At 41.0% G+C, this 24,965-nt stretch overlaps 2 protein-coding genes, 1 long non-coding RNA gene and 1 pseudogene across 3 annotated transcripts; 3 read left to right on the top strand and 1 right to left on the bottom strand.

Moving 5' to 3' along the window:
* Nucleotides 1–258: 258 nt before the first annotated feature.
* LOC115692642 (protein NRT1/ PTR FAMILY 2.11-like) lies at nt 259–3,223 on the bottom strand. The gene is made up of 4 exons (XM_030619554.2): nt 3,071–3,223; nt 2,749–2,966; nt 2,079–2,638; nt 259–1,373 (listed from the first exon to the last, which is right to left on the bottom strand). Exons 1-4 carry the CDS (start codon nt 3,156–3,158, stop codon nt 470–472), a joined length of 1,770 nt encoding a protein of 589 aa, XP_030475414.2. The 5' UTR covers nt 3,159–3,223; the 3' UTR covers nt 259–469.
* Nucleotides 3,224–4,319: 1,096 nt separating this feature from the next.
* LOC130139004 (uncharacterized) lies at nt 4,320–5,495 on the top strand. Its single transcript, XR_008817247.1, has 2 exons — nt 4,320–4,813; nt 4,947–5,495. It is a non-coding gene; the product is annotated as an uncharacterized LOC130139004 (long non-coding RNA).
* A 6,667-nt stretch (nt 5,496–12,162) lies between these two features.
* On the top strand, nt 12,163–19,113 carry LOC130138959 (ent-kaurenoic acid oxidase 1-like; annotated as a pseudogene).
* A 34-nt stretch (nt 19,114–19,147) lies between these two features.
* LOC115661592 (ent-kaurenoic acid oxidase 1-like) lies at nt 19,148–21,822 on the top strand. Its single transcript, XM_030583828.2, has 9 exons — nt 19,148–19,380; nt 19,530–19,854; nt 19,982–20,131; nt 20,419–20,670; nt 20,750–20,833; nt 20,922–21,000; nt 21,300–21,406; nt 21,514–21,632; nt 21,732–21,822. The coding sequence occupies exons 1-9, from the start codon at nt 19,148–19,150 to the stop codon at nt 21,820–21,822; spliced, it is 1,440 nt and encodes a 479-aa protein (XP_030439688.2).
* Nucleotides 21,823–24,965: the final 3,143 nt, after the last annotated feature.

Genomic DNA, 24,965 nt, shown 5'->3' with positions numbered 1-24,965 from the left:
AAAAGACAAGCTAATTTTTAAGTGGAAAAACCCTCTCAAAATTAGAAAGAGAAAAACCACGGTGTAGCATTAGGCAATCTCTTCACTATTAGTATGAGCATCAAAGTTACAAGTTTTGGGATTACAACTATAAAAGATATTGCTCCAATAAATAGTGAAAGTCATAAGACATACATAGTTACGATGGAAATTACATGTATGCCGTTGGCAGCAGTAAAAAGCTCTATTCTCCGCTATAACATGGAAATTACATGTATATTAGGTGAAACATATTCTAGAAAACTGATGAAAGACTGAGGCACGAACAAGATGCTATGAAGTCGGTGAGTTATCTTTCAATCTGATCCAAGGTCGTGCCGTCTTGCAATCGTTACTCCAAACAAGCCACACCAGATTGCATTTACTTAGACACTGGACTGGGAATTATAGCCTTTTGACGTTCTTAATTGTGTCCGAATGGCGTGATGGATCAAACAATAACTCTTTCCGAGTTGAATTTCTCCGTATCGACTTCAACACTAGTGCTAATGCTGCTTCCTTTGTACTTATACCACCTAGCAAATACTATGAAGTAACCTAAGTTCAATGCCTGCAATACACCAACCAGATAATAAAAGTAGTCCAACTTTCCCTTGTTAAGATCTTGAGGCAACCAGTCACCATTTGCTTCTCCTCCTTTTGTGACCTGGTGAACGATGGATATCAGCAAGCTACTCAAGTAATTTGACATTGCAAACCCCACAAAAGAGAGCGACCCGCCAATGCTTCTCATGTTTTCCGGGAACTGCTTGTAGTAAAATTCAATTTGAGCGATGATAGTGAATGCTTCAGACAATCCTCCCATTACCAGCTGAGGCACCAACCATAATCCTGACATAGAAGAAATTGCGCCTCTCCTTGGGTCAATCCCAATGGGCTCAGTCAGTCCCAAAGTTTTCCTTTTGTTCTCAACAATGGCTGATATAAGCATCGTGATCACGGCCAGGAATATGCCGATTCCCATCTTCTGGAGAAGTGTGATCCCGCCTTCTTTTCCCGTCAACTTCCTTAGGCACGGGATGATCATCCTGTCGTAGATAGGAATCCAGATAGTGAGGGTGATCATCGAGAATATAATATAAGTGGCGGCTGGAATCTTGAAGTTCAAGCTCCAGAGGCGTCGATCAGATTGAAGGGCTTGGAAGACTACGTAGGTTTGCTGTTGGACTAAGGCTATGTAGTAGATCATGGCCGAGATCCAAATGGGTATGACTCTTATCAAACACTTCACTTCTTCAACCTGCTGAATGCTGCAGAGTCTCCATGGATTGGCTGCTGATCCATCATGGTTAATTTGGTCTTGTGGAGTGATGATTGCGGCTTTGTCGACGAATCTGAAATCATCAACGACTAAGTTAAATGTTAAGAACATTGTTCCTTGTCTGATCCTGGTGTTCTTGTGGACCAAAACCTGTTAGAAAACCCATCTCTCATTTAATTGATTTTCTCATGTTGCATTTCCCTAGTGCCAATATATGTGTTCCGGCAACTTTTGCAACCAAAGAAAGTGTGCGCTTTTTTATCCTCTGGGGTCATGGATCTGGAAGATTTGTTCAACTATGCCCAAAATCATGTTCACATATCATTCATAATCGTACTGTTTAGTGCAAGCAGATCAGATATAGCTTGCTGGAACTAATTGTTAGGAGCATAAAACATTGCATGTTGATAGGACAAGACATATTATTTTGCTAGCATGTGATGTTTTCTCTCTAGAATTTGCTTTAGGTGATGAAATTTTAGGTGCAGTCGTGCTTGTCATTTCTCGAAATTCTTGATGCATAGACCAGACAAAGGCTCGATATGTTTCGCCAATATATAATCAAAATAATGAGGACAGCTTACAGCTGTATCGTCAGAAGTATAAAATACATTATAGACAGTTTTCTTATCCTAGCTAACTACCATTCATTTTTCAAAGGTTATCGCTCTCTCTGGAAGTTCATCAGATATTGCACTATGCAAACAATTTCTGATGCTGCTCAGCACGGGAAACCCATGAAAATGAAAGGCAAGATGAGAAAGCACCAGAAAAAAACCTGAATTGATCGGTGTGAGGGAGCTTGGAGTTGATAGAACTGCTTAGAACATAGTCATACAAGGAGAGACATGGCTGGTCCGGCAACTTCAACTTCCTCTTCTTTATTGCTGCCACCATCACCCGTGAGGCACTTGCCAGCGGACTACCATCTGGTTTAACTTTTACGTATATTCTCGTTCCCACAAAGAAGAGAGCACATGACAAGAACATGAGGAACGTGGGAATGGCCAATCCCCAAGCCCAACTCACATCAGCTTGCACGTAGACGATGATCGTCAAAGATACCATCATGGCAAAAGTAAAGGTGAAATAGTACCAATTGAAGAAGCTACTAATTCCCCTCTTCCCGGATGCCGTATTGGGATTGAACTGGTCAGCACCGAATGCCAGGTTACAAGGTCTAATCCCGCCACCTCCAATCACAAGCAGTCCAAACCCGCTGAGCAGAAACGCCATTTGCCAAAATGTCGGTCCACGGCACGAGCTGCTCTCCTCTGCCTCACAATGAGGAGGATGCATCGTCTCTATGGCCGCTGTTAGAGTAAGTATGAGCATCCCCTGGAACATGAAATGGAATGTTAAATAGATCCTAGTTACACTTGCACACTGTCGTGCTTGGAACATAATACAAGTGAACCATGCAATGATGCAATGCTAAATTTAAGTACCAGAAACGAGGACACTGAAGCAAATCCTAGAGTCTTGTAACGGCCAAAGTAAGTGTCGCAGAGGAAAGCTCCGGGCAAGGTGGCAAAATTGATGGTCCCATTGAAGATGTTAATGATATTAGTAGCAGTGATGCTCTTCATGTTGAAGACAGTGGTGAGATAGACCAGAAGGTTGGAGGAGGTGCCTATCGTCCCGAGCTTCTCAAATGTCTCGTTTCCTGCATTTTTTGCATTCTTGTGTCATTTTTCATTTCCTTCATGATTTTGAGAAGACAGAGGCATACACAGAAGCAAAAACCTCGCTTAGTAGTCACTCTCTTACCTATCACAAAGGGCATGGCTTTTATGCCGCCATAACGAATCTCCTTGGTCGAAACACCATCCTCCTTCTTCTCCATGGCTTTGTCCATAGAGGTGCTCCTCCTGTCCTCCAACTCTGGTGGATAATAAAACACAAAGCTAAGTAATTTATACTTGATTCAAATATCATGTATTTTTTTTTGGACAGTTTTCTTAAGTTCCCAGGAATTCGATCTCTCCTTCCTGATTGGACAGTTTTATTTTCATGACCTTTATACTTCGAAATCATTTGGCTGTCTATATTGACCGAGTCTACTTGCCTCAATGAAGGTCGTAGATACAGCTAAGATTTGTCGACTCATCATCCTTTGTCTCATCCCTCGTCGGTTAAATTTGTTCCGTACTAGAGTAGAGGGTCAGCTTTCCCTGCTATCTCATAGTTATGCTTAACATAATGATTCCTCGAAAATAATTGTCCGGATAAGGAAATCCAAGAACTGAACAATAGGAAAAGGAGGGAAATTCTAGTCGTATAGAACTTGTACTGGGGACCAATCACATGACGAGCCTGACAATGGGAATACTCGTCCGGTTCTTACGTAAAACTGATTCATTTTTCAAGCTATTCTAATTTGGTAATTCTCTGGAATGCGATGTAATGTCCTTGAGTTTCTTTAGAACATGACATGCTGAACCAAATGAACAGGGATTAGTTCGATGCAGAGATGTAACATGTGAAGCCACTGGACCATATTGAGCAGCGGTTCATTCTGCTTTCTAGCTTATTATCTCAGTTTTGTAACGTCAAGCATATTTGTCCTGGAGAATCTATCCTTCCAAATATGCTGAAAATGCAATTCTTAGGTACAGCTAATGAATTCTCACGGTGAATTCATGAGCGCATTTTCTGAAAATTTGTGAGCAACCACTTGTATGGCTGTCGAACATGTTCAGGATAGGAAGACATCTCGGAGTTGAGTTAAGTTGGCAAAGAAAAGGCCTGGACGGTATCAGCAGCGCAGGTCGTTGGAATACAACCACACAGAAAAGGGCAAATGACAAGTTCCGACAAAAAGAACATCAACGAAATCCTACTTGCATTTGCAAAGGTGTTTTTCTTCTAATTGCTCAAAAAAAAATCAGAGAAAGCAACATCTTGGTTTTATTGCTCACTCCATAATAAGCCAACAAGTCAGTGTGAAAATGGCATGTTTTTGTCAAGTCGGATTGATCATGAAAGTCAATCAATAAAAATTCAGTAAAGTCCAGGGACGAAACGGGGCTCAGGAATTGTGCTTTTTTTGTTGCTCAATGAACTCTATTCCACAACCTTCTCGGTTTCAGTTTATTAACTCCATCAAACAAGAACCGTTTCTGGTTTCACTTGCTGAGATTCAACTTCAGTACTTGCTGCTGTTGCTGCTTCCTTTGTCCCTGAACCACCGAGCACACAGAACAAATTAAACCAAGTTCAATGCCGCCAATAGAGCAATCAGACAATAAAAGACATCCAACTTTCCCTAGTTAAGATCTGGAGCCAACCAGTCTCCATTCATCCTGGTGAACGATCGATATTGGCAGACTGCTCAGGTAATTCGACCCCGCCAGCTTCTCATATTCTCTGGGAACTGCTTTTAGAAAAATTCAACTAGAGCAATGAGTGCAATTGCTTCAGATACTCTGTCATAATACTAGCTGAGGCACCAGACATAACCCTGACATAGGAGAGACTGCATCTCTTCTCAGGCTGACTCTGATTGGGTCAGTCAGTCCCAAGTTTCTCCTTCTGTCTTCCACAATTACCGATCTGATCGGGATGTTGCTGATCGTGGTGATTGTGGCTAGCAACATCCCAATCCCCAGCTTTGCGAGTATCATGCTACTGTATTCTTTTCCAGTGACTTTCCTTAGCCTTTTGACGACAATTCGATCATAGATTGGAACCCAAGGCCAAGCATAGTGAAAACAAAGTATCTCGCGGGAGGAATCTTGAGCTAAGTGTTAACAATGCGCCAATCGGATTGAAGAGGTTGGAAGACCACAAGAGTTTGCTGTTGGACTATGGGTATGTAGGAGACACTGGTCGAGACCCCTGTCGGGATGGCTCTCATCAAACACTTCACTTCCTCAACCCGCTGAATTCTGCAGAGTCCAAAGGATTGGCCGCGTGGACCCATCCTGGTTGATAGGGTCTTCTAGGGTGATAATTGCAGCTTTGTGGAGGAATTTGAAAGCATCGGCAAGTTAATTAAACTTCCAGGACCATTAGTAACTCTCTGATTTTTCTGCGTTCTTGTGGCCGAAAATCTCAATCTGATCTTGCAGCTTCTCTGAATGCTTCATGCTTTTAGTACATGAAGTTTAGGATTGAAGAACACTTAATAATTCAAGTAACAAAAGTATTCCAGTGAATTACACAAATTGATTGGTGCGAGTTAGTTTGACGATGTTAGAACTGCTCAAAATGTTGCCCAAAAACTGTGCTTACTCATTGTCACTAGCTTAGTCTGCTCTTAAAACTGCAATTGTATCAATCAGTCAGCTGAGAATGGCATGAGTGTTGGGGCAGACACTATCTATGGTTCCCCTAGATCTTTGTCTCTCTCTCTGATTGCTCGCGATACAAACTCAGAGATTATTGTTTTTTCTGGAATTATTACAGAATCACATGATTGTAAATACTGACCAAGTCAAATTTAACAAAAGTTTTCAGATTTGATTAGAATGTTAGCTTACGAGACGATTCTTTAGATATGACTTTCATGACAAAGAAATCCAAAACCGGAATTATAGAGGAAGAAGTAGGGAAATTTTGCCATAATGAACCTTCCCTGGAGTTCAATCACATGAACAGCATACGAATGAAAATACTGATCTTGATCCTTATTCATGTCCACTACAATTCCGATAATACTCTATTTCGGTCCAAGTCCAACCTACAAAATGCGACCTAAGATAACTTTAATATCACCAAAGCATGACATGCTTCAAGCAAATAATGAACTAGGATTTGGTTGATTCATATTCTAAGAAGGTGACATCCCTCAACACCGGGTCTGATTGGCAGTTCGTGCTGATTTTATAGTGAGACACACCTGGAGAAGACTTATGGGCAACATGAATCTTTTACAGAGTTTGCTAAAGATTTGATTGAAGCATGTAATATCACAAAAGCATGACATGCTTCAAGCAATTAATGAAATAGGATTTGGTTGATTCATATTCTAAGAAGGTGACATCCTTCAATCCTAGGTCTGTTTGGCAGTTCGTACTGGTATTATCGTAAGACACACCTGGAGAAGACTTATGGGCAACATGGATCTTTTATAGAGTTTGTTAAAGATTTGATTGAAGCATGTCATGCTTTTGTGATACGACATGCTTCAAGCAATTAATGAATAGGATTTGGTTGATTCGTATTTTAAGAAGGTGACATCCTTCAATCTCGGGTCTGTTCGGCAGTTCGTGCTGGTATTACAGTGAGACACCACGAGAAGACTTCATGGAGTTTGTTAAAGATTTGATTGAAGCATGTGACATGCTTCAAGCAATTAATGAACGAGGATTTGGTTGATTCATATTCTAAGAGGTGACATCGCTCAATCTCAGGTTTGTTTGGCAGTTCGTGCTAGTATTATAGCGAGACACACCATGAAAAGAGTTATGGGCAACTTCGATTTTTCACAGAGTTTATATGGAAGTAATTCTTAAAGATTCCCAGGACGATCATGTGTCCATCTTGAGCTGGAAAAGAAAAAAGGCTAGGACAAGAACACAAGTAAAAAGTGTTCATTCAGAATTTCTAACCGTGCATGTGAAAAGGAGAAAAACAGTAGAAAAGGGACAACAGTTCCTATTTTCTGACTTTCAACAAAGAGCCGAATCACAATTTGGCAATTAGTTTTGCTAATAAGTCCATCTGTTCCATTGAAAATCCTAGATAATAACTTGTTTGTTCTCATTGAGAAAACATCCAGCTTGAGCCGACATAGTGGTTGTTGAACAATGGCATGTCTTGTTGTGCCCACGTCACACTCAGTCCATTCTCAGTAACGATGTCTCATAGTGAAAATTCAATGTCATCACGGGCCTTAGGACTTATCATCTGCCATGCTTGATCATCTGAAATAGAGATGACAACGTGACGGATTCGAATTGGACCAATCATCACCATCGGATCCGGTTACAGTCCAACCCATTTTGAACTCAGATAATTTAAGTACAAGAAAACGTGAAATCCATCCCCTACCGGCTAGAAACTCGAATGGTCATAAGTCACAACACAAGACGTGAATGATAACTCTCGAATAGACTTAAACGCGAAAGAGCAACTTTTAAGAGTCATGGAATTGCCTAAATATCGTTGCATCTTACAGAAGAATGAGTGCTAGCAATTCGAAGTTTGGAGGTCCCGACCTGATGAATCTACATAACTTATTCAGGTCGGAACTCGGGACCTGTATCCAGGGCACGTCGCAATCTCTCTGTCTCGCTCATGTGCGCGGGCTCTGAATACTGTTGAATGAAGGTTGTTGACAATTTGATTTTGGTACCTCACAAGCTTCCAATGCTAAAGAAAGACGAAACGTGAATTTTGGCAGATTCTCAAATGAAACCAAGCTAACTTTCAGAAGAAAACTCAACTACAAGCCAAACCACGCAATTGGGCGGGTATGGGGTTTTGCTATATTTTGAAGCGTGCAAGCTAAATTAAAGTTTCGACGTGTCCATTTTTCGAAAAGGACTGCTTTCCAATTAATACAATCTTCAACCATTTTAATCCCGATCGTTTTGTTCGTAAACTAGTAAATTAATATGTGCAAGCAGACGAAATGCACACTTTTGAGGACTGTGGTGCCAATTTGGGGGTTTCTGCATATTGAAAAATAGTTGACATTAAAACGTGTCCATTGACACCTATTTTTAATTGCCCAAAATTAATTATGCAAAAATTTAGGGATTAATGTCCTTAATTACTAAAACTAAAAAATTTTAGTTCTAATTACATGGCATATAGACATTAGGCACATTTGCATTAATAGGGCTTATTAGAGCATATTTTGTTAATTAATTTTTAAAAAAATTATTTTAAAAAAAATTGGATTGGGCTGAGTCAACCCGGCCCTTTCCTTTACCCCCTCCCCCCGCGGGCCCAGCCCGCTCCTTTTCTTTTCTTTTTTTTTCCACGCGCGAGCTGGGCCTAGCCTAGCCCGCTCCTCCCTTTCCTCCACGGCCGGCCTCTCTCTCTCTCTCCTCCTTCCTCTGTCTTCCCCTGCAACGACCATCGCCTGGGACATCGCGGATTATCTGCTCCACCGCGCAAAGCTGGCCACGAAAGTTTTGGTAGTAGCAAAGGCCGGCGCAGAGCATTCAATGGAGCAGGAGCAGTGACCGTCGACCACCATATAAGCTGGAGAAGAGAGAGAAGAAGGGGTCGATCAGAAACAGAGCAGAGAGAGAGAGAGAGAGAGAGAGAGAGAGAGAGAGAGAGAGAGAGAGAGAGAGAGAGAGAGAGTTTTTCAGTGAATTTGAGAGAAACTAAGAGAAAAGAGTGAGTTGAGCATTTGCAGGGGTTGAAGCAGAAGCCAGACCAGCGTACACCGCCAGCGATCCCCCGGAAGGAGTCCTGACCGGTGAGCTTTCCCAATCCCGTACACCCCTGTTTTCCCCTGTTCTGGTTCACCCGTTGGCCGGGACTAGCGCCGGTCGTTTTGCGCGAATCCCGGTCCGTACATTTACTCTCCACAGGCCGTACGTCGTCGCCGAAGGTGAGCACAGGTCACCAGAATACGCCAGAATCCCGAAGTAGGTAAAAAACCCCCTGTTTTGTCTATGCATGTCAGGTGTTTGAGGAAATGCCTCAATGAGGCCAGTTCGGTTTTGGTTGTCGTCGGCGAGCAAGTAGGCGTCTGGTGAGCTGGGGTTCTTGTGGATAGTCTTAGGGTGATTGTGGGAGGCCAAAGGCGACCAAGGATTGGCTTGGGTACGCCGGCCAAGCTCCGACCAGCGTTTGGGCTTGAAGAGCTCTGGTCGAAGCTCGGCCGCCATGGCCGGTCACCTTGGTCGGCCAAAAAGGGGGGGCCACCTCAGTCCCAGGTGTTGAGGCAGTCGAGGCCAACGGCCGGGTGAAATCGCCAGATTTCACTCGGTCGGCGCGCTCGTTTGCCTCTGCACGTGGGAACGTGGGAGTCGGCTCCAGCCGATTTTCCCGGATTGGGTCGAACCGGTCCTATTTTGTCTTTTTCAATCAGATCGAGCCCGATCTGGTTTAGAACCCGGGTCAACGACTTTGGGTCGGATCCGTTGACCCGGGTCCGCCGATCCGACCAGACCGAATATTATATTTTTTAATTTAAAAAATATATTTTTTAAAAACAAAAATAAAAATTTTAAAAAATATATTTTTTACTTTATTTTAAAATTAAGAAATAGTTTAGAAATTAGTATTTTTAAATATTTTTTTTATTATGTGAATTATTTAATTAATAATCATGTTTAGATCAAATAAGCCTATAGGGCTATACAATAGGATTTTTTATGTTATTTTTACTACTATTGTATTATTATTATGCATGTTGTTTCTAGTTAGAATATAATTACATAAATTGTCATGTTTTAAATATTATCGCCTAAGTTAGGATTAGAACCTTAGATTGCATATCTATCTTGATTGTTAATCGTTAATAATTGTGCACTCACTTGATCACCTCATATGTTAAGAGATATGTCCTAAAATCAATCCAAATTGCATGATTAAATATTTTCTAAAATAAACTAGATAAAATGTACCGAAAGGGCACTAGTCACTCAACTAGTGTAACCAAGTTCTCAAACTCATTTAATCTCTGGTTCGTATGAGTAGAGTGATTCTCCCGTTACCTTACTTAGGTTTTTAATCGACCCACCTAAATCGATTAGTGGCGACTTTTCAATAAAAATCACTTGCATGTTAAACACCTAAACCACAAGTCGAGATATGATATGGACTGGGGAGAGCCCGAGTTAAGTCTCAGATCTAGATTTAGCACGTATCAGGCGAGACCTTTGAAACCCGGAGGTCGGTCGCGACAGTGTCTAAGCGATATAGGTTTAGAAAGTCCGCGAACATATGTCCAGTGATGCGAGGTTTACTCAGCCGAATTCAAGAAAAAGGCTACTATCCTAAAAAACCTAGAGCTTTGGGGTTGGTTTTTCAATCCGGGGAGCTTGTATTGCAAAAGTTTTCCTTGGAGATTCTCAAACCTTCTCTTATATCGAATGTAGCCTCGGTTAGTTTGATCATTATAAGGGTCGTTGAAATAATGATGTGGTCATTGGTCAAGCCCAGACCTTGTTAGGCCTGCCTAAATTATTGCTAAGCCCGCCAATTACAAAAAGTAGTACGAACAATTCTTCGGGCTAGGCTACTAGGCTGGGCTTATAATTAAATAAATATTATCCAACCCTCTTTCCAAAAAATGCTTTTCGAGCTGTTGGATTATGCGAGTCGCTATACCCATGAATAGGTCTACTGGCAAATTATCACATATCAATACGTAACTAGAGAATTTGAATTGAATAAAAAATTTTAAAAAGGAAAAAGTTATAGAAAATGATTACGAATTGTTAGTAATCCAAACGGGCTTAAATCAAGTTCTTCTAGCACTAATGCAGTTAACACTTGACATGATATCCTTTTGGACTTTGTCTATTCCAGATAATGCATCTTTGCTTGGAAGTGTTGTGAGGCGATATATTAAGCACATTATATTGGTGATGGGAAAGCTACTTTTAGAATGATGATTGGCATCCATTTGGTGCACTTCCTAGCAAATTTTATAGCAGGGTTGTGAATGACTCCTCTTCATCTCCAGGCCAAGGTTTCTGATGTTATTTAGGGTTTGGAATGGCTTTGTGTTCCTATGCAGCCTAATATCTCTGTCCCTGACAGGGTCCATCTGGAAGTCAACTCCATCTGGGAAGTCTACCATTGGAAGTGCTTGGAGTGCATTGAGATTTAAAGGGCTTAAAGTGCCCTGGTGTAAGTTGATACGGTTCAGACCTTGCAATTTTCCACACTGTTTCATTGCTGGTTGGCAATAAATAACAAATCATCCACTAAGGATAGGTTTCTCAAGTGGACTGTGCAGATCCCACGTACTTGTTTCTCAGCAACTCAGCTATTGAAGATGGGAATCGTCATCCTTTTTTGGCTGTCCTATGTCATCTCGGGTCTGGTTTGTTGTGTTACATCTTCATCAGATTTTGCGAGTTCCTAGCGACTGGGATAGTGAGATTACCTGGACCATCAATTCTTTTATAGTGAATCTGTTCCTCAGCTTTTATTCAAACTTTCTTGGGCTGATTTCCTTTATCTGGAATCCTAGGATTAGTTGTTTAAGCGACTCTTCGCATGTTGTCAGTATTGATGTGATTCTTTCGAGGATAAAAAGGCTGTGCAGGGTCGTTTACTTAAATGTTCTGCTATTGAAAGTAACTCACCCTTGATATGTATAGGTCAGTGCAGGAATTGGGGTCTTGGTGTTGTGCAGCTCATGACCTTGTATGGGGTCTTGGTGTTTTGTAACTCATGAGCACGTAGCAGGACTGTTCCCCTGCTTTTGGCTTCTCTCTTTCTGGCTTACCGAAAAAACACGACATTGTTTTAAGATGGAACATTTATTACGAAAGAGAAGATTTGAAGCAATAAGAAACGAGAATTGAGAGAGAGAGAGAGAGAGAGAGAGAGAGAGAGAGAGAGAGAGAGAGAGATGTGGAACGGACGGCAAGGTTGTAGATACAGCAAATAAGGAAGCTTTGTAGGATAAGATGTCTGTGCTAAGGTCCAAAAAGCTCTCTCGCACCTTTTCTGGACATGGACAATGATTTCTAGAACTTAACGTGCAAGCACATAACAGCCAAAATGCTTCTGTTGCTTTTCAGCGGAGGGAGTGATATGGCTTGTCCAGCAGCAAAGAATGGATGAAAGGAATATCTCGGTAGAGTCAATCAAACCCAAAAGCAAGCGTGTGACAAATATGTGTTTATTTGAGGCAGGTCAAATGTGTTTGATAGGATTTAATAAAAGAGTGAGCAAGTTTTCAAGCGACAGAAAGTAAGAATAATTTTGATTAAATGGGAGTGAAGATAGGTTGGATACTCGGGCTCGTCCCACTTCTAGGTTGCTCGTTGTGGTGGTGGAATGAGATTTGGTACATGTCACCATCGAGCGAAGAATTTCCGATGCCGGTGTGAAGTTGCCGCCGGGAGGCGTGGGTTTTCCCTTCTACGGGGAAATCTTCACCTTCCACTGGTACTTCGAGATTCTCCGATGCCCAGGCTAGTTCATAAACTCTAAAAGACGAGAGTATGATTACCGTACGCCATTAAGTTTTAGACTGAAAACTTGTGACCTCGCCCGGGCTGGGTAGCTGCTTTAATACAGCCGCGTTTAATCGCTGTCCTCGAGTTGTAGGCCCAAAAAAGGCAGAATCGTCGCTTACCACGAAACTAAGAAGGTGTAGTCCGTCGCATAGGCACACCATCAGATAATAGATCACATAATTAAAACTTGCCCTTCCGATCATCCTCAAGGTTTTACTAGTGGTTCTTAAGAAGGGAAAAGACCACCAAAAACCCTAAATTATGCCACTTGTAACACATTTACCCTGAACTTTTTTTTGTGACACCAAAAACCCCAAACTATATTATTTGTGACACATTTACCCCAATGTACTTTAGTCCATGGGCATTTTAGTCTTTTTTGTTTTTTCTTTTTTTTTTCCTTTCCGACAAGGGCCACCCTCGCCGGATCTGGCGAGGGCGACCCGACGCGGGTGGCCCTCGCCAGATTCGGCGAGGGCTGCCCTCGCCTGAGTCGGGTGAGGGTCGCCTAGCCTAGGCGAGCGAGGGCGGCCCTTGCCCGACTCAGGCAAGGGCGACCCTCGCCCGACGCCAGCGAGGGTTGCCCTCACCCGACGCCGGCGAGGGCTGCCCTCGTCGGAAAGGAAAAAAAAAAGAAAAAGCAAAAAAGACGAAAATGCCCATGGACTAAAGTACATTGGGGTAAATGTGTCACAAATAACATAGTTTGGGGTTTTTAGTGTCAAAAAAAAAAGTTCAGGGTAAATGTATCACAGGTAGCATAGTTTGGGGTTTTTGGTGGTCTTTTCCCTCTTAAGAATTGTGTATCTTCTTTGCTTACAGGTGATCTTTCATAACACCGGGAAACTGTTTGCGAGCTTTGAGTCAGGGCCACAATTGGATGAGCACGATCGGTTATTTCATGATATGGTTAAAGGGATAAGAGCTGAGGCACTCAATTTCCCCGGAACTGCAGATCACCGTGCCCTGCAAGTTCAAGGGAAGCGAAATCTTTAATCTTTCTTCCCATCTGATAAGTTGGGCAAATGTACTGAAATTGAATATCATTACTAGAATGTTCAACCCATAGGTGGAAGGAGACAGCATATATACAAAAAGCATATATAAGCCGCGTAAATAAGCGACGTGGATGATTTAACGTTGACAACTTGAGTTTTCATTAACTTACGCTATGACTCCTGCTCTGCGTATGACTTTGGCGTTATATTCTTGTCCAACAAGTTAAATACGGCGGTACAGTGCAAAATGATTTTAACACTAAGAAAGCAATGTCAAGTTGAATTGTCCTCGTTTTATGGCCAGGCTGCCCATTTAAAACACCAAATGATCTGGACTCTTTCTCCAATACAATATTGCAGTGCCGGAAGAAGGTCGAGGCGATATTCGGAGTCGAGCTAGAGAAGAGGAAAAGCCAAAGCGAAGAAACTGTGGCCGATCTTATGGACGGGATAAGACAAATCAAAGATGAGGGAGGCAAAAAACTATCTGACCAAGAAGTGCTAGATAACATCATTAACTTTGTGGTTGCCGGTTATGAGTCCACTTCACTTGCATCGATGTGGATGATTTACTATCTTGCCAAGTCTCCCAATGTTCCAAAGAAGCTCCGGGTACCGACATCGTCCAACTTTATAAAGCTTAGTTATCAGATCCTGATCCACTGTTTCCTTGCAATCGATGAAATTCGGCACCAAAAGGTGCTGATCGAGTTATTGTTCAGAATGTGTCAAGGATTTTGAAAAATCTATTTCTCTCATATGGGAAGTCCCTATTGCAATCCGTAAAATCCTACAAGTTGCTAGGGACGTGAACACTATTATGAGAGCAAGAGCATGTTGTGAGCCACAAATTCTCGAAGGAGTGGAACTCATAATAATATATAATTATTTATTATTTATTTTTTTGTGGCCTGGACATGCTGTTAAGCTCACACAGTATATTAAGGACAGTCATTTAATCATTTCTCTTTTTTGTATCCTTTATCTTATTTGTTTTAACCAAAATATTAGGTAAACAAATAGCTTTAAAAATATAACTTTTAATTCGAAAAATTGCAATCTTGTGACACGTGACCTAACTGTCATATGATACATTTTTTCATAAATTAGAACTCAAATGCAATTTGGGGAGATGCACAGAATTTGACTTCCCAAATGTTCTGTGTCCTTGTATATTCACCCATTATAAGATTATGATTAAGCAAATACATTTTATAACACGGCGGCTGGTGTGAAAAGGGACAAGAGAAAAGCAAAGCAAGTCTCCAAAACGAATATGCTTGTCGACTGTTGATCATAAACAACCTGGCCAAAACAAAAAAATAATGTGTCAACCACATGAAGTGACATTGGAGTGCCAAATGTGGGATTCTCTTGCATCATTCCACCCGACAGAACCAAAAAACCTAATTGACGGAAATTTCAAAAACCTTAGGATCAAATAATAATTCAACTACCGAGCGGTGCAATAGCTACTCTTGTTGAGCACCTTCAGTGTTATTCAAACTTTGAACAAGTCAAGATATTGACGTGTTAAAAGTAGATTGGTTCACTTCTCTTAGTTTTCCATTTAATACCAAGCAAACTCAATGGGAACCGTTCACTTCATGTTTGAGGTGGAACCTAGCTTTCATATCATGTTATTTGACTAATAGGGATAGAAGCACATGAGAAAGGGACATAATCTGACTTCGATTCTGTATTATAGTTGAAAGAAAATTATATGTATATAAAAAGTATATAAACCCCAATGTCAAGGATGTTTCAAGACCTTCTTACATGTAAGCCGGATTAAGAGTGACATATGAAATTTGTTAACATGGGTGGATGCACACACGAAAGGGCAGAATGTCCAATGCAAATTTATAAGCTTATAAGTGGAAGAGACCGTATGTATGTAATGGAGAAAATATAAACCACAATATCAACCGATTTATGATATTTCAACAGCCCTCTTACGTGCAAGCCGGATTAAAAGTGGCATGTGAAAAAAATTGAATAATAAGATGGACTCACATGCAAAAGTGGTAGAACCTAACTCTGATTCCATGTAAAATTTTATAAGATCACTATTAACTATTTTAAAGTTTAAGTTTTTTGTTGGTCTTTCTAACACTTTCTTTTGCTGCTTTTTCTTTACTTTATGTGGAATGCTAGGAATTGTTGCTTACATTACACTTCGTATGTTGTTAGTGTTGATGCGACTCTTTCGACGATTAAAAAGGTTGTACAGTGTCGTTTCCTTAATTCCTCTGCTACTGAAAGTAAACTTTCCATCGATATGTTTAGGTCTTTTGTGTCGGAATTGAAAGGTCTTGGTGTTGTGCAGTGTTAAAGTAATTAAATATTAAACTACACTTTCATCTAACAGCTTAAACTTTTAGAATAATTGATAGTGGTCCTACAAAATCTCATATTATATCAGAACTGGAGGTCTTGAGTTCAAATCTTTCTAAGCTCCAACTACCTCCCTATGGTGTCGTGTTCCCCTGCTTTTGGTTTGTTTATTTCTGACTTATTGAACAAGAAAACATTATTTTAAGATGGATTTAACGAAAAGAAGTTGAAGAATAAGGAACGAGAATTGGGACAAAGAGAGACGTGGCATGGATAGCATGATTGTAAATACAACTAAAATGAGGGAGATTCTCCTAACGAGACAAAATTCGATTTCTTTTCGATCTCTATCGGTTGCAGGTGCATCATTTTTCCATTTATAAACCCATCGTAGTATATAACGAATAGAATGTTTGTATTTTTCGTGACGGGCCATTACTCTCTGAAGATCTCTCTCATTCTTGTGCGTATTAGGGCTGTCGGGAGTAGAGAGCGACGTGCTCTTGTTCGCAACTCTATGGCTTTATGTCTATACAAGTTCAACTCTTATGTGCATGTGAATTGAAAACCCAAATTGAAGAAAATGGCCAAAAAGCTCTCAATGTTGTCCTTATCTTCGCGTCTCTCAAACACTGTTGGGTGATCCTTTCAAAGAAACAACATTATTGCGAGCATGAACAGCGAGGCCTATCTTCTCTTTTAGAGATAATGAAAAGAAGAAAAATTGCGAAAGTAGAATTTGCCTGTTCAAATGTGGAGTCCCAATTTTTTTTTTGATGGGTCAATACTACTACAAATGTTGAATTTTGGTACCCCTCAATTATATACCATAAACTAATTTTCATCTTATAAAAAATTCTGAGTATCCCATCCAATATTTAGTTAAAATTCATACGTATCAACGCATGTAGATTTTCCACATCGTTCTACCGTTGTTCGCTTCAGATCTCTCCTACAGTTATGTGTCACGTATCTAAGCAGTTTAATAGAATATTGGCAGAATGCCAACGGATCTAAATTTGAGTCATCGGCACTAGTTTGTAAGTTTTTATTAGACGAAAAATATGTTGAAATAACTGTGCCACGAGATATCAATTTAAGATTTTTGATGATCTTAACCATTTTGCTTGAAAAGATTCCTGTTGTAAGCTCCAAAAAGCTCTCTCATACGTGGGACGATGACTTCTAGAACTTAGCCTCAACGCGTCAGCACATGAATCATTCTTGCCTCTATCGGTACTAGTTTAAAAGAAAAAGGTTGTGCCATTGAACGTGAAGCTGCCAGCGAAACTTCTTGTGTCGCTTTCAGCGGAGGGAGTGATATGGCTTGTCTCTTAGCGAACGATGGATCGAAGGAATAATCTCAATAGAATCAATGAAACCCGAAAGCGATTGAGCGACTGTGATGTGTTTATGTAAGGGGCAGGTTTCATGTCTACCAGAATTAATAAGAGTGAGCAAGTTTTCAAGAAACTGTAATGTTTGGACTTAAAAAAAAAGGGGTTGAAAAGTTAACAAAGAAGCAAACAGTGGACATCTTCAGATTTAAAAGGGGCCAAGAGTTCCCGAGAAACAGAACGGAAAGAGAGGAAAAGAAGAAAAGAAAGAAAGGAGAGGGAAAAGAAAAGAGAAAGGAAAAAGCTTGCGCATAAACGTCTCGTGGATCTCGGCAAGCCGATTCAACTTCGTATCGCAATGCCCGGTAAGTATTCGAGTCCCTCGTTCGTTCAATCGGAGTATTTTTCGGGTTAGGGCTCAAATTTCGGAGTTTGGTGAAATTCAACCCGCATATTTTTGAGTCGTTGAGCTGTGTATATGTATAGAATTGGTAGTTTAGGGTGTCGTGGAGCCGTGGGATTTTGTGGAACTCGATTTGGACTTACCATTTGCCTGAAACGAATTTTTGAAGTTAAGCGTGCGTGGTGAACAGTGCGCGACCAGCAGCTTTTAGGCTGATTTTCGTTGGTTTTCAGCTCGATTTTGGGACGGCCAAGTTGGGTGTCTTATAGTTCTTTGAATAGGCTTTCTTTTTACTATAAGCTCGCTTGGAATGGAGTTCGATGGAAAGAGTTTTGGCGTAACCAAGTTTCGCGCTGAAGCTCCACGTTGCGGACAGTTTGGATAATCACTTTGGATGAGCGATTAGTGGGCGCCTATGAGTTGTCTTGTTAGCATTTAAGCGTCGTTTAGCCATTTCATAGTTATCGTAGTATTTTATTTAGTTTTGACGTCAATTCTCGTTTAATTGCTAGGATTATGAGTTTGACAATTCGAGTAATTTTTGTCATTTGATTGTAGGCATTCCCAGGTAAGTGGTGATGTCTCTTCTTTGAGTTTATAAACTCATGTTTTGAAAGTGATAAAGATTTGAGTAATCGTACGAGTTAGTGAAGCATGTTTGTTGCATAAAATCCTAGATTGGGCAATTACTACATTTTAATATTTGAGAACGATTTGAGAATGATTTTAAGAAAAATATTGTTAACGGATATATGTGTATTATGTTGTGAACTGGTTTATGGAACGAGTTTCAAGATAATTTGAGAAATGTTTCATGGAAGATGTTTTTAAAGGTTATACATATCGATTTGTGAATTATGTTTATGAAATGGTTTTAAAACCATATTGTGATTTATGAAATTGGTTATGAAATGATTTATGGATTTGGAATTGTGGAGGATATTGTTGAGGATAAGTGTTTGATGATCGGTATCTCTGTGAACCCAATAAGGGTTTGTGAGTATGCGCATACTATTTTAGGATATCCTTGTGGGCTGAGTCACCAGCTTATAGTAGGTGGAGAACTTGCCGAGGGAGGAATCTTGGTTGCCTTTTCATGGGGCGTTATCCGTAATCATAGTTAGATTTCTGAATGTGAGATTGGCCAATGAAATGGACCATTGACGTGTGTTTTTCGATGAGATTGGCCAATAAAATGGACCATTGACGTGTGTTTTCGATGAGATTGGCCAATGGAATCGACCATTAGTTTTTGCTTTGATATTATTGATTGAAATGAGCATTTCTATTGTGAAAACATTATGTTAAAGTAGTATATAATGTATTTTGACCTTAAAGTTTGTTATTTGCTGGAATTGGGTTAGATAAACTCTGGTTTGGTCTTACAACTGTGTGTATAGTGGTTACTCGATCTGCTTAGAAGAGATACACACTACTTACTGAGCTGTGGTTGCTCACCTCTCTCTTTTCCCAATCTTTTCAGGTTCCTTGGTTAGTAGTCATTAGAGTGAGAGCGATATCAACAGGGATTTTTTGAGAGTTTGTTCTTTGATTGTGGTTTCAGGCTACGTTCTTCGGGTGGAAGGATGACGTGTCATTCCTCATCCTGGTAGGTTTCGGAGTGTGACAGAAACAACAAGTAAGAACGATTCAGTACACCAATGGGAGTGTGGTTGGGTTGGATTCTGGGGCTCATCCCACTTCTAGGATGGTGCTTGTGGTGGTGGAATGAGATTTGGTACGCGTGGCCGGTCAAGCAAAGATGTTCCGGCACCAGTGTGAAGTTGCCGCCCGGACACATGGGGTTTCCCTTCTTCGGAGAATTTTTCACCTTTCTCTGGTACTTCAAGATTCTCCGCCGCCCGGACGAGTTCATAAACTCTAAAAGACAGAAGTATGATCGCCATTCACAATTGAATCTTCGATTGAATACTTGTGACTGAACTTATGCAGCATTGTATGTGAAACTATAAAAAAAAATAAAACCAAGAGAAAGAGCGTGTTTGTCTCAGGTTTCTACTAATGTCCGTGTACGTGTTTCAGGTATGGTGATGGAGTAGGAATGTACAGGACTCACCTCTTCGGATCGCCTTCCATTATAGCATGCTTCCCATCAGTGAACAAGTTTGTCTTCCGAGCTGAGGACACATTCATCGTTAAATGGCCGAATGTCGACATTATGGGCACGAATTCTCTGGGGGTGGTTCACGGAAAAGCACATGCCAGGCTCAGGAGCTTTGTCTTGAATGCCGTTAACCGACCTGATGCTCTTCGCCGAATAGCTGCTTTGGTTCAGCCGCGTTTGGTCGCTGCCCTCGAGTTGTGGGCCCAAAAAGGCAGAATTGTCACTTTTCATGAAACTAAGAAGGTGTAGTCCATCGCTTGAGCTCCCCATCTGATAACTTCATCGTCCACTTGATTAAGTTTTTCCCGTTGGATTGTCCTCAATGTTTTACTTGTGGTTCTTAAATTTTGTTCATCTTCTTTGCTTCCAGGTGACCTTCGAGAACATTGGGAAGCTGTTTGCGAGCTTTGAGCCGGGGCCACAATTGGAAAAGATGGATCGGTTATTTCATGATATGCTTAAAGGAGTGAGAGCTCAGCCGCTCAATTTCCCCGGAACTACGTATCACCGTGCTCTGCAGGTTCAATCGAATTGGAATCTTAAACTTTCTTCCAATCTGATAAGTGGAGCGAAAGTAGTAAAATTCAAAACGGCAACCTCAGTTCTCCTTAACTTGCATAATGATTACTGCTCTACATACGAATTTGAAGTTATATTACTGTCCAACAAGTTCAATATGACACTACAGCGCAAAATGATCGTAACACCAAGAAAGCAATGTCGAGTTGAATTATCCTAGCTTTATAGCCAAGCTGCCCATTTCAAACCCCAAATGATCCGAAATGTTTCTCCAATTCAATATTGCAGGCCCGGAAGAAGGTGGAGGCGATATTCAGAGTAGAGCTAGAGAAGAGGAAAAGCCGAAGTGAAGAAACCGTGACTGATCTTATGGATGATTTACGACAAATCAAAGATGAGGAAGGCAAAAACCTATCTGACCAAGAAGTGCTAGATAACATCGTTAGCTTTGTATTCGCCGGTTATGAGTCCACTTCACTTGCATCAATGTGGGCGATTTACTATCTCGCCAAGTCTCCCAATGTTCTAAAGAAACTCCGGGTACGGACATCGTCCGACTTTGTAACGCTTGGTTATCCACTGTTTCATTGCAACTTGTGAATCTTGACTTGAATGGCAGGAAGAGAACATGTCCATTAGCCAGAACAAGAAGGGCGAGCTCATCACGAGCGAAGATGTCTCGAACATGAAATATACTAGACAGGTAAAATCATAGGAGAATTTAGAGTTCGAGTGACCATTTCACGAAAAGATCTAAAAAGTTTTCGAAGATGACAATTAGTGACATACAGGTGGTGGAGGAGACACTAAGAATGGCCAATATTTCACATTTTCTATTCAGATTGGTCACAAAGGACATCGACTACAAAGGTAGGAAACCATCCAAGTCTTGCAGATAGACAATCTTAGCTTATGCGTTATGGCCTGCAGCTCTATCACGAGATAGATCTTCAAATTGTTGTTTTCTCAAGACTGCCTTTTTAAGGCCATTTTGTACCTAATGATTTTCTCTGCAATTATTACACGATTAGTATGTACCGACTCAGATATGTTGTACCTACAAGAACTGTTGTGACTTGCAATACACAAGAGCTGCTGCTGACTGCCGAGTCCTGTCCAGAGCAGTTAAAGTTAGAGTTTAGCAGTAACGATCTCTGAAATTTGTGCAGGTTATAGAATACCACAGGGATGGAAAGTGATTCTGTGGCTCCGATACCTCCACACGAATCCAGAAAACTTTGATGACCCAATGTGCTTTAACCCAGATAGGTGGAATGTAAGACTCGATATCAATTATGTTCATGGACAAAGCAATTATTTTCCTTTTTTCCTACTTTGTTGTCTTTTGGGAAAACCTATGTAATACTTGGTCACGTTCTTCAGGAATCTGCAAAACCGGAGGCATACCAAGTGTTTGGTGGGGGATCGAGAATGTGTCCAGGAAACATGCTTGCGAGGATTCAACTGGCTATTTTACTGCATCACTTATCAGTAGGATACAAGTAAGAAAAAAAGTGAAGCTTTTACTCACCGAGTTTAAGAGAAATTCCAATTCTTTGGACCATAAAATTTACACCAATGTTTGGCAATTGAATTTTCAGGTGGGAATTGCTTAACTCGGACGCGGATTTTGTCTATCTTCCCCACCCTGCACCAGTTGATGAAGTTGAAGTTAGTTTCACCAGGCTATGAGGACTGATTCAACTGGAAAAAAGTATAATCACAATAAAATAGTCATACTTTCCGATCCCATGCTGTATCCTAGTTGTTTCAACCCAAATATTACAAAGAACTGAAAAAGTAAAAATCCAAAAGGAACCTTTGCATGGGAATCGGGTGATCCCCTACAAAAAGTACATTAGAGCTTACTATTGTGATTAGTGATGATCTACGTAGGAACAAAACCAACCACTTTATATTGGGATTCGTAGTCCAAAAGATTTGCTAAGACACTATGCCATGTGCAGTAATTAAGTCTGCAATATTGCGTGTCAATACTAATATGCGACGCAGGATGCCGGCAAGGCACTGTAAATATATCTGTTCTCTAGTAAATCCTCAGGAATGTGAATCATGTTTTCAACGTGAGATAAATTTTTGCATTCTGAAACAACTTAACGAATCCGTTGGAAGTCCTTCAAACGAAACTCCCAAGTCTTTTCATACAGTAAACTCCAAAAGCCCTCTCAAGTTCTCAACCTCCTCTAGATGATGGACGACGATTCGTAAAACTCTGTGCCTATGAGCAATTAGTTGCCACTTAATTGTTGAAAAAACAGTGCAGTTGCTTTCAGTGATGTGTCATATGAGGCAGGTTGTATCTGTTATGTAGCTAGATAGAGTAAGAGTTGCAACTTATCAAGAATCAACAAGTAATGAAGTGCAAATTGATGTACAGTACACTAATAGGAGTGTGGTTAGGCTGGACTCTGGGGCTTGTTCGACTTCTGGGTTGATTGTTGTTGTTTAATCGGCAACGCGGCGGAAGCGGATCGTAACTTTACAATTAAGTCAGGAGCTGTAAAAATCGACAGAGAAATAAAATAAGGAACAATAAAAGGACACGAGAAATTTACGTGGTCCGATCCGAATGTCGGAACCAACATCCACAAGGAAAACCGGCAAATAATCTACTAATAAATCGGAAAATTATAGGGTTACAATTACTCATGCTTAAGTGTTTCTCAGCCCTAGTATATACTCAATACCCACAATGTTTAATAACTCAACTCAATGAACTCTCCGTGCAAATCTCTCCGAGCTTACACCTCTCTTCGTCTTTTGGAGCTCTCTATACTCTTCCCGGCTTGCTTCTTTTGAGAACTCACAATGAGCTCTCCAGTTATATACAGAGGAGTCTGCACCCATGTATTACGCATGAAGAAGTCTTCCCTTCCTTTCGGTTTGCCCTGTGAGGAAATCAATGAATAAAAACAAAACAAGCCCACACCTTCTTGATAGTTATGTAATAATGTCAAAGGTAGGGCCCCTTCATTTATGTATGCAGAGAAGAAGTCATCTTCTCGGTTCATGCAACTCCTTATAATGCCAATTGGAGTCTTCTTCATTAAATGTGCAGCCCGTGGAAATCCTGCGCGGGAAAGAAATTGAAGACTCTGCTGCACATTAGTCAAAAAGTTCCGTCTCATTTGTCTTCAACAGATCTCTCTCAAATGAGACCCATGCACAACTTACAATAAATGCAGCTCATGTGCCACTGAACATTAGATGAAAACGCGTGCAGCCAAATCCACAAAATCAGCACGATGACGTATGTAAACAAATTTTTTTTTTTGGTAAGGTAAGGATTGTTATAACTTTTCAACGTAATATACAAAGAGTAGCCGAACACAAAAACCCCGCACATGAAGAGACACGGAAGGGTGTCCCGACTGGTGCAAGGGTGTACCGACTAGTCAACGTAAAAAAGCAACACAAGCGTTGCAAAACAAGGCCAAACAATGGCCAACAGAATATGAAAGGGCAAAAAACTAAACCACCACAATGGGATTACTCAAAGATAGAAGGCGAGATGCCCCAATTAGATGAATTTTAGTCTTGGTGTATTGTCCAATGACTCAAACTCGAAATATAATTTAATTGTTATTGTGGCAGAGGAATGAAATTCGATGCACATTACCGTAAATGTCCCGACGCTGGCATGAAGTTACCGCCGGTACATATGGGATAATCTTTCTCCAGGGCAATGTTCACCTTTCTTTGGTACTTCAAGATTCTTCGCCACCCTGACAAATTTATAAGCTCGAAAAAAGGGAAGTAATAATCTTTATTCATATGAAAAAGTATTCGAACCAAGAATAAGAGTAGTTTCTTTCTCGGGTTTCTTCTTGATTTTCTAATCCCATATGGATGTTTTCCAACATCTCTATGGACTTTATCGTGAACTTGCCGAAGTCCGAAGGATATTGGACTCTCATGGTCAGGGTAGACCGGTTCTCTATGTACACGATGCTAGTGTCAGTGACGAAGGATTGCCTAGCTGAGGAGACGGACTATTTTTGAAGCACGTTGTCAAGTATTGGGGCGTACCACAAACGATCGTGCACGATCGCGATCTTCGATTTACTGATAAGTTCTGGACTAAACTCTTTAAGCTGCTAGGTCGGATCTTAACTTCTCCACAAGTTTGTATCCTTAAACTAACGGCCAAACGGAGAGAGTAAATGCGCTCTTGGAGTTGTACCTTTGACATTACGTGAGCACAACGCAGGTAAGTTGGGCAAAGTAGCCCAGTTCTCACACAACCACAGTAGAGCGAGTCCACAAAGCAGAGTCCATTCGAGATCGTGATAGCGTAACAACCACTCACTCTGAGCACGATTGCAACAGGCTATCAAGGGAGTAGCCCATCCGCTTAAAAGTTTGTCAAGAAGTGACTTTAGCAAGTGGACTTAGCGCGAACTTGTCTACACAAGGCCTTGAAGCGCATGAAGTGGGCTGATAAGAAGCGACGACACGTAGAGCTCCATGTTGGGGACCTAGTGTTGGCCAAATTGCACCTGGTCCTTCGATACCGAGACGTGCACAAAGGGCTAATCGGTTTCTACGAGGGTGCCGTTCTGAGTGCTGCGATGAGTCGGGAAGATCGCATACAAGCTGGAACTTCCGCCGAAATTAAAGGTACGTTGCATGTTAGTATGCTTAAGCTTTTCATGTAAACGAAGAAGACCAGGATTGAGGGGAGTTGAAACAGGCGGGTTGGGGCAAAAACCTCATATGATCGAGATGTCGACTTTATCAGCGCGGATTGAGTCATACAAAAGCGATGCCGTGAGCCGAAACGAGAATATTTGATTCGATAGAAGGGTCTTCTT

The sequence above is a fragment of the Syzygium oleosum genome, unplaced genomic scaffold (assembly GCF_021117445.2).
Source record: "Syzygium oleosum isolate NSW1041296 unplaced genomic scaffold, Sole_v2.1 Sole_v2.09, whole genome shotgun sequence".
In the NCBI taxonomy this organism is placed as follows: domain Eukaryota; kingdom Viridiplantae; phylum Streptophyta; class Magnoliopsida; order Myrtales; family Myrtaceae; genus Syzygium; species Syzygium oleosum.
The sequence above is the reverse complement of the archived record's forward strand: the minus strand, read 5'-3'. Positions and strand labels throughout refer to the sequence as shown.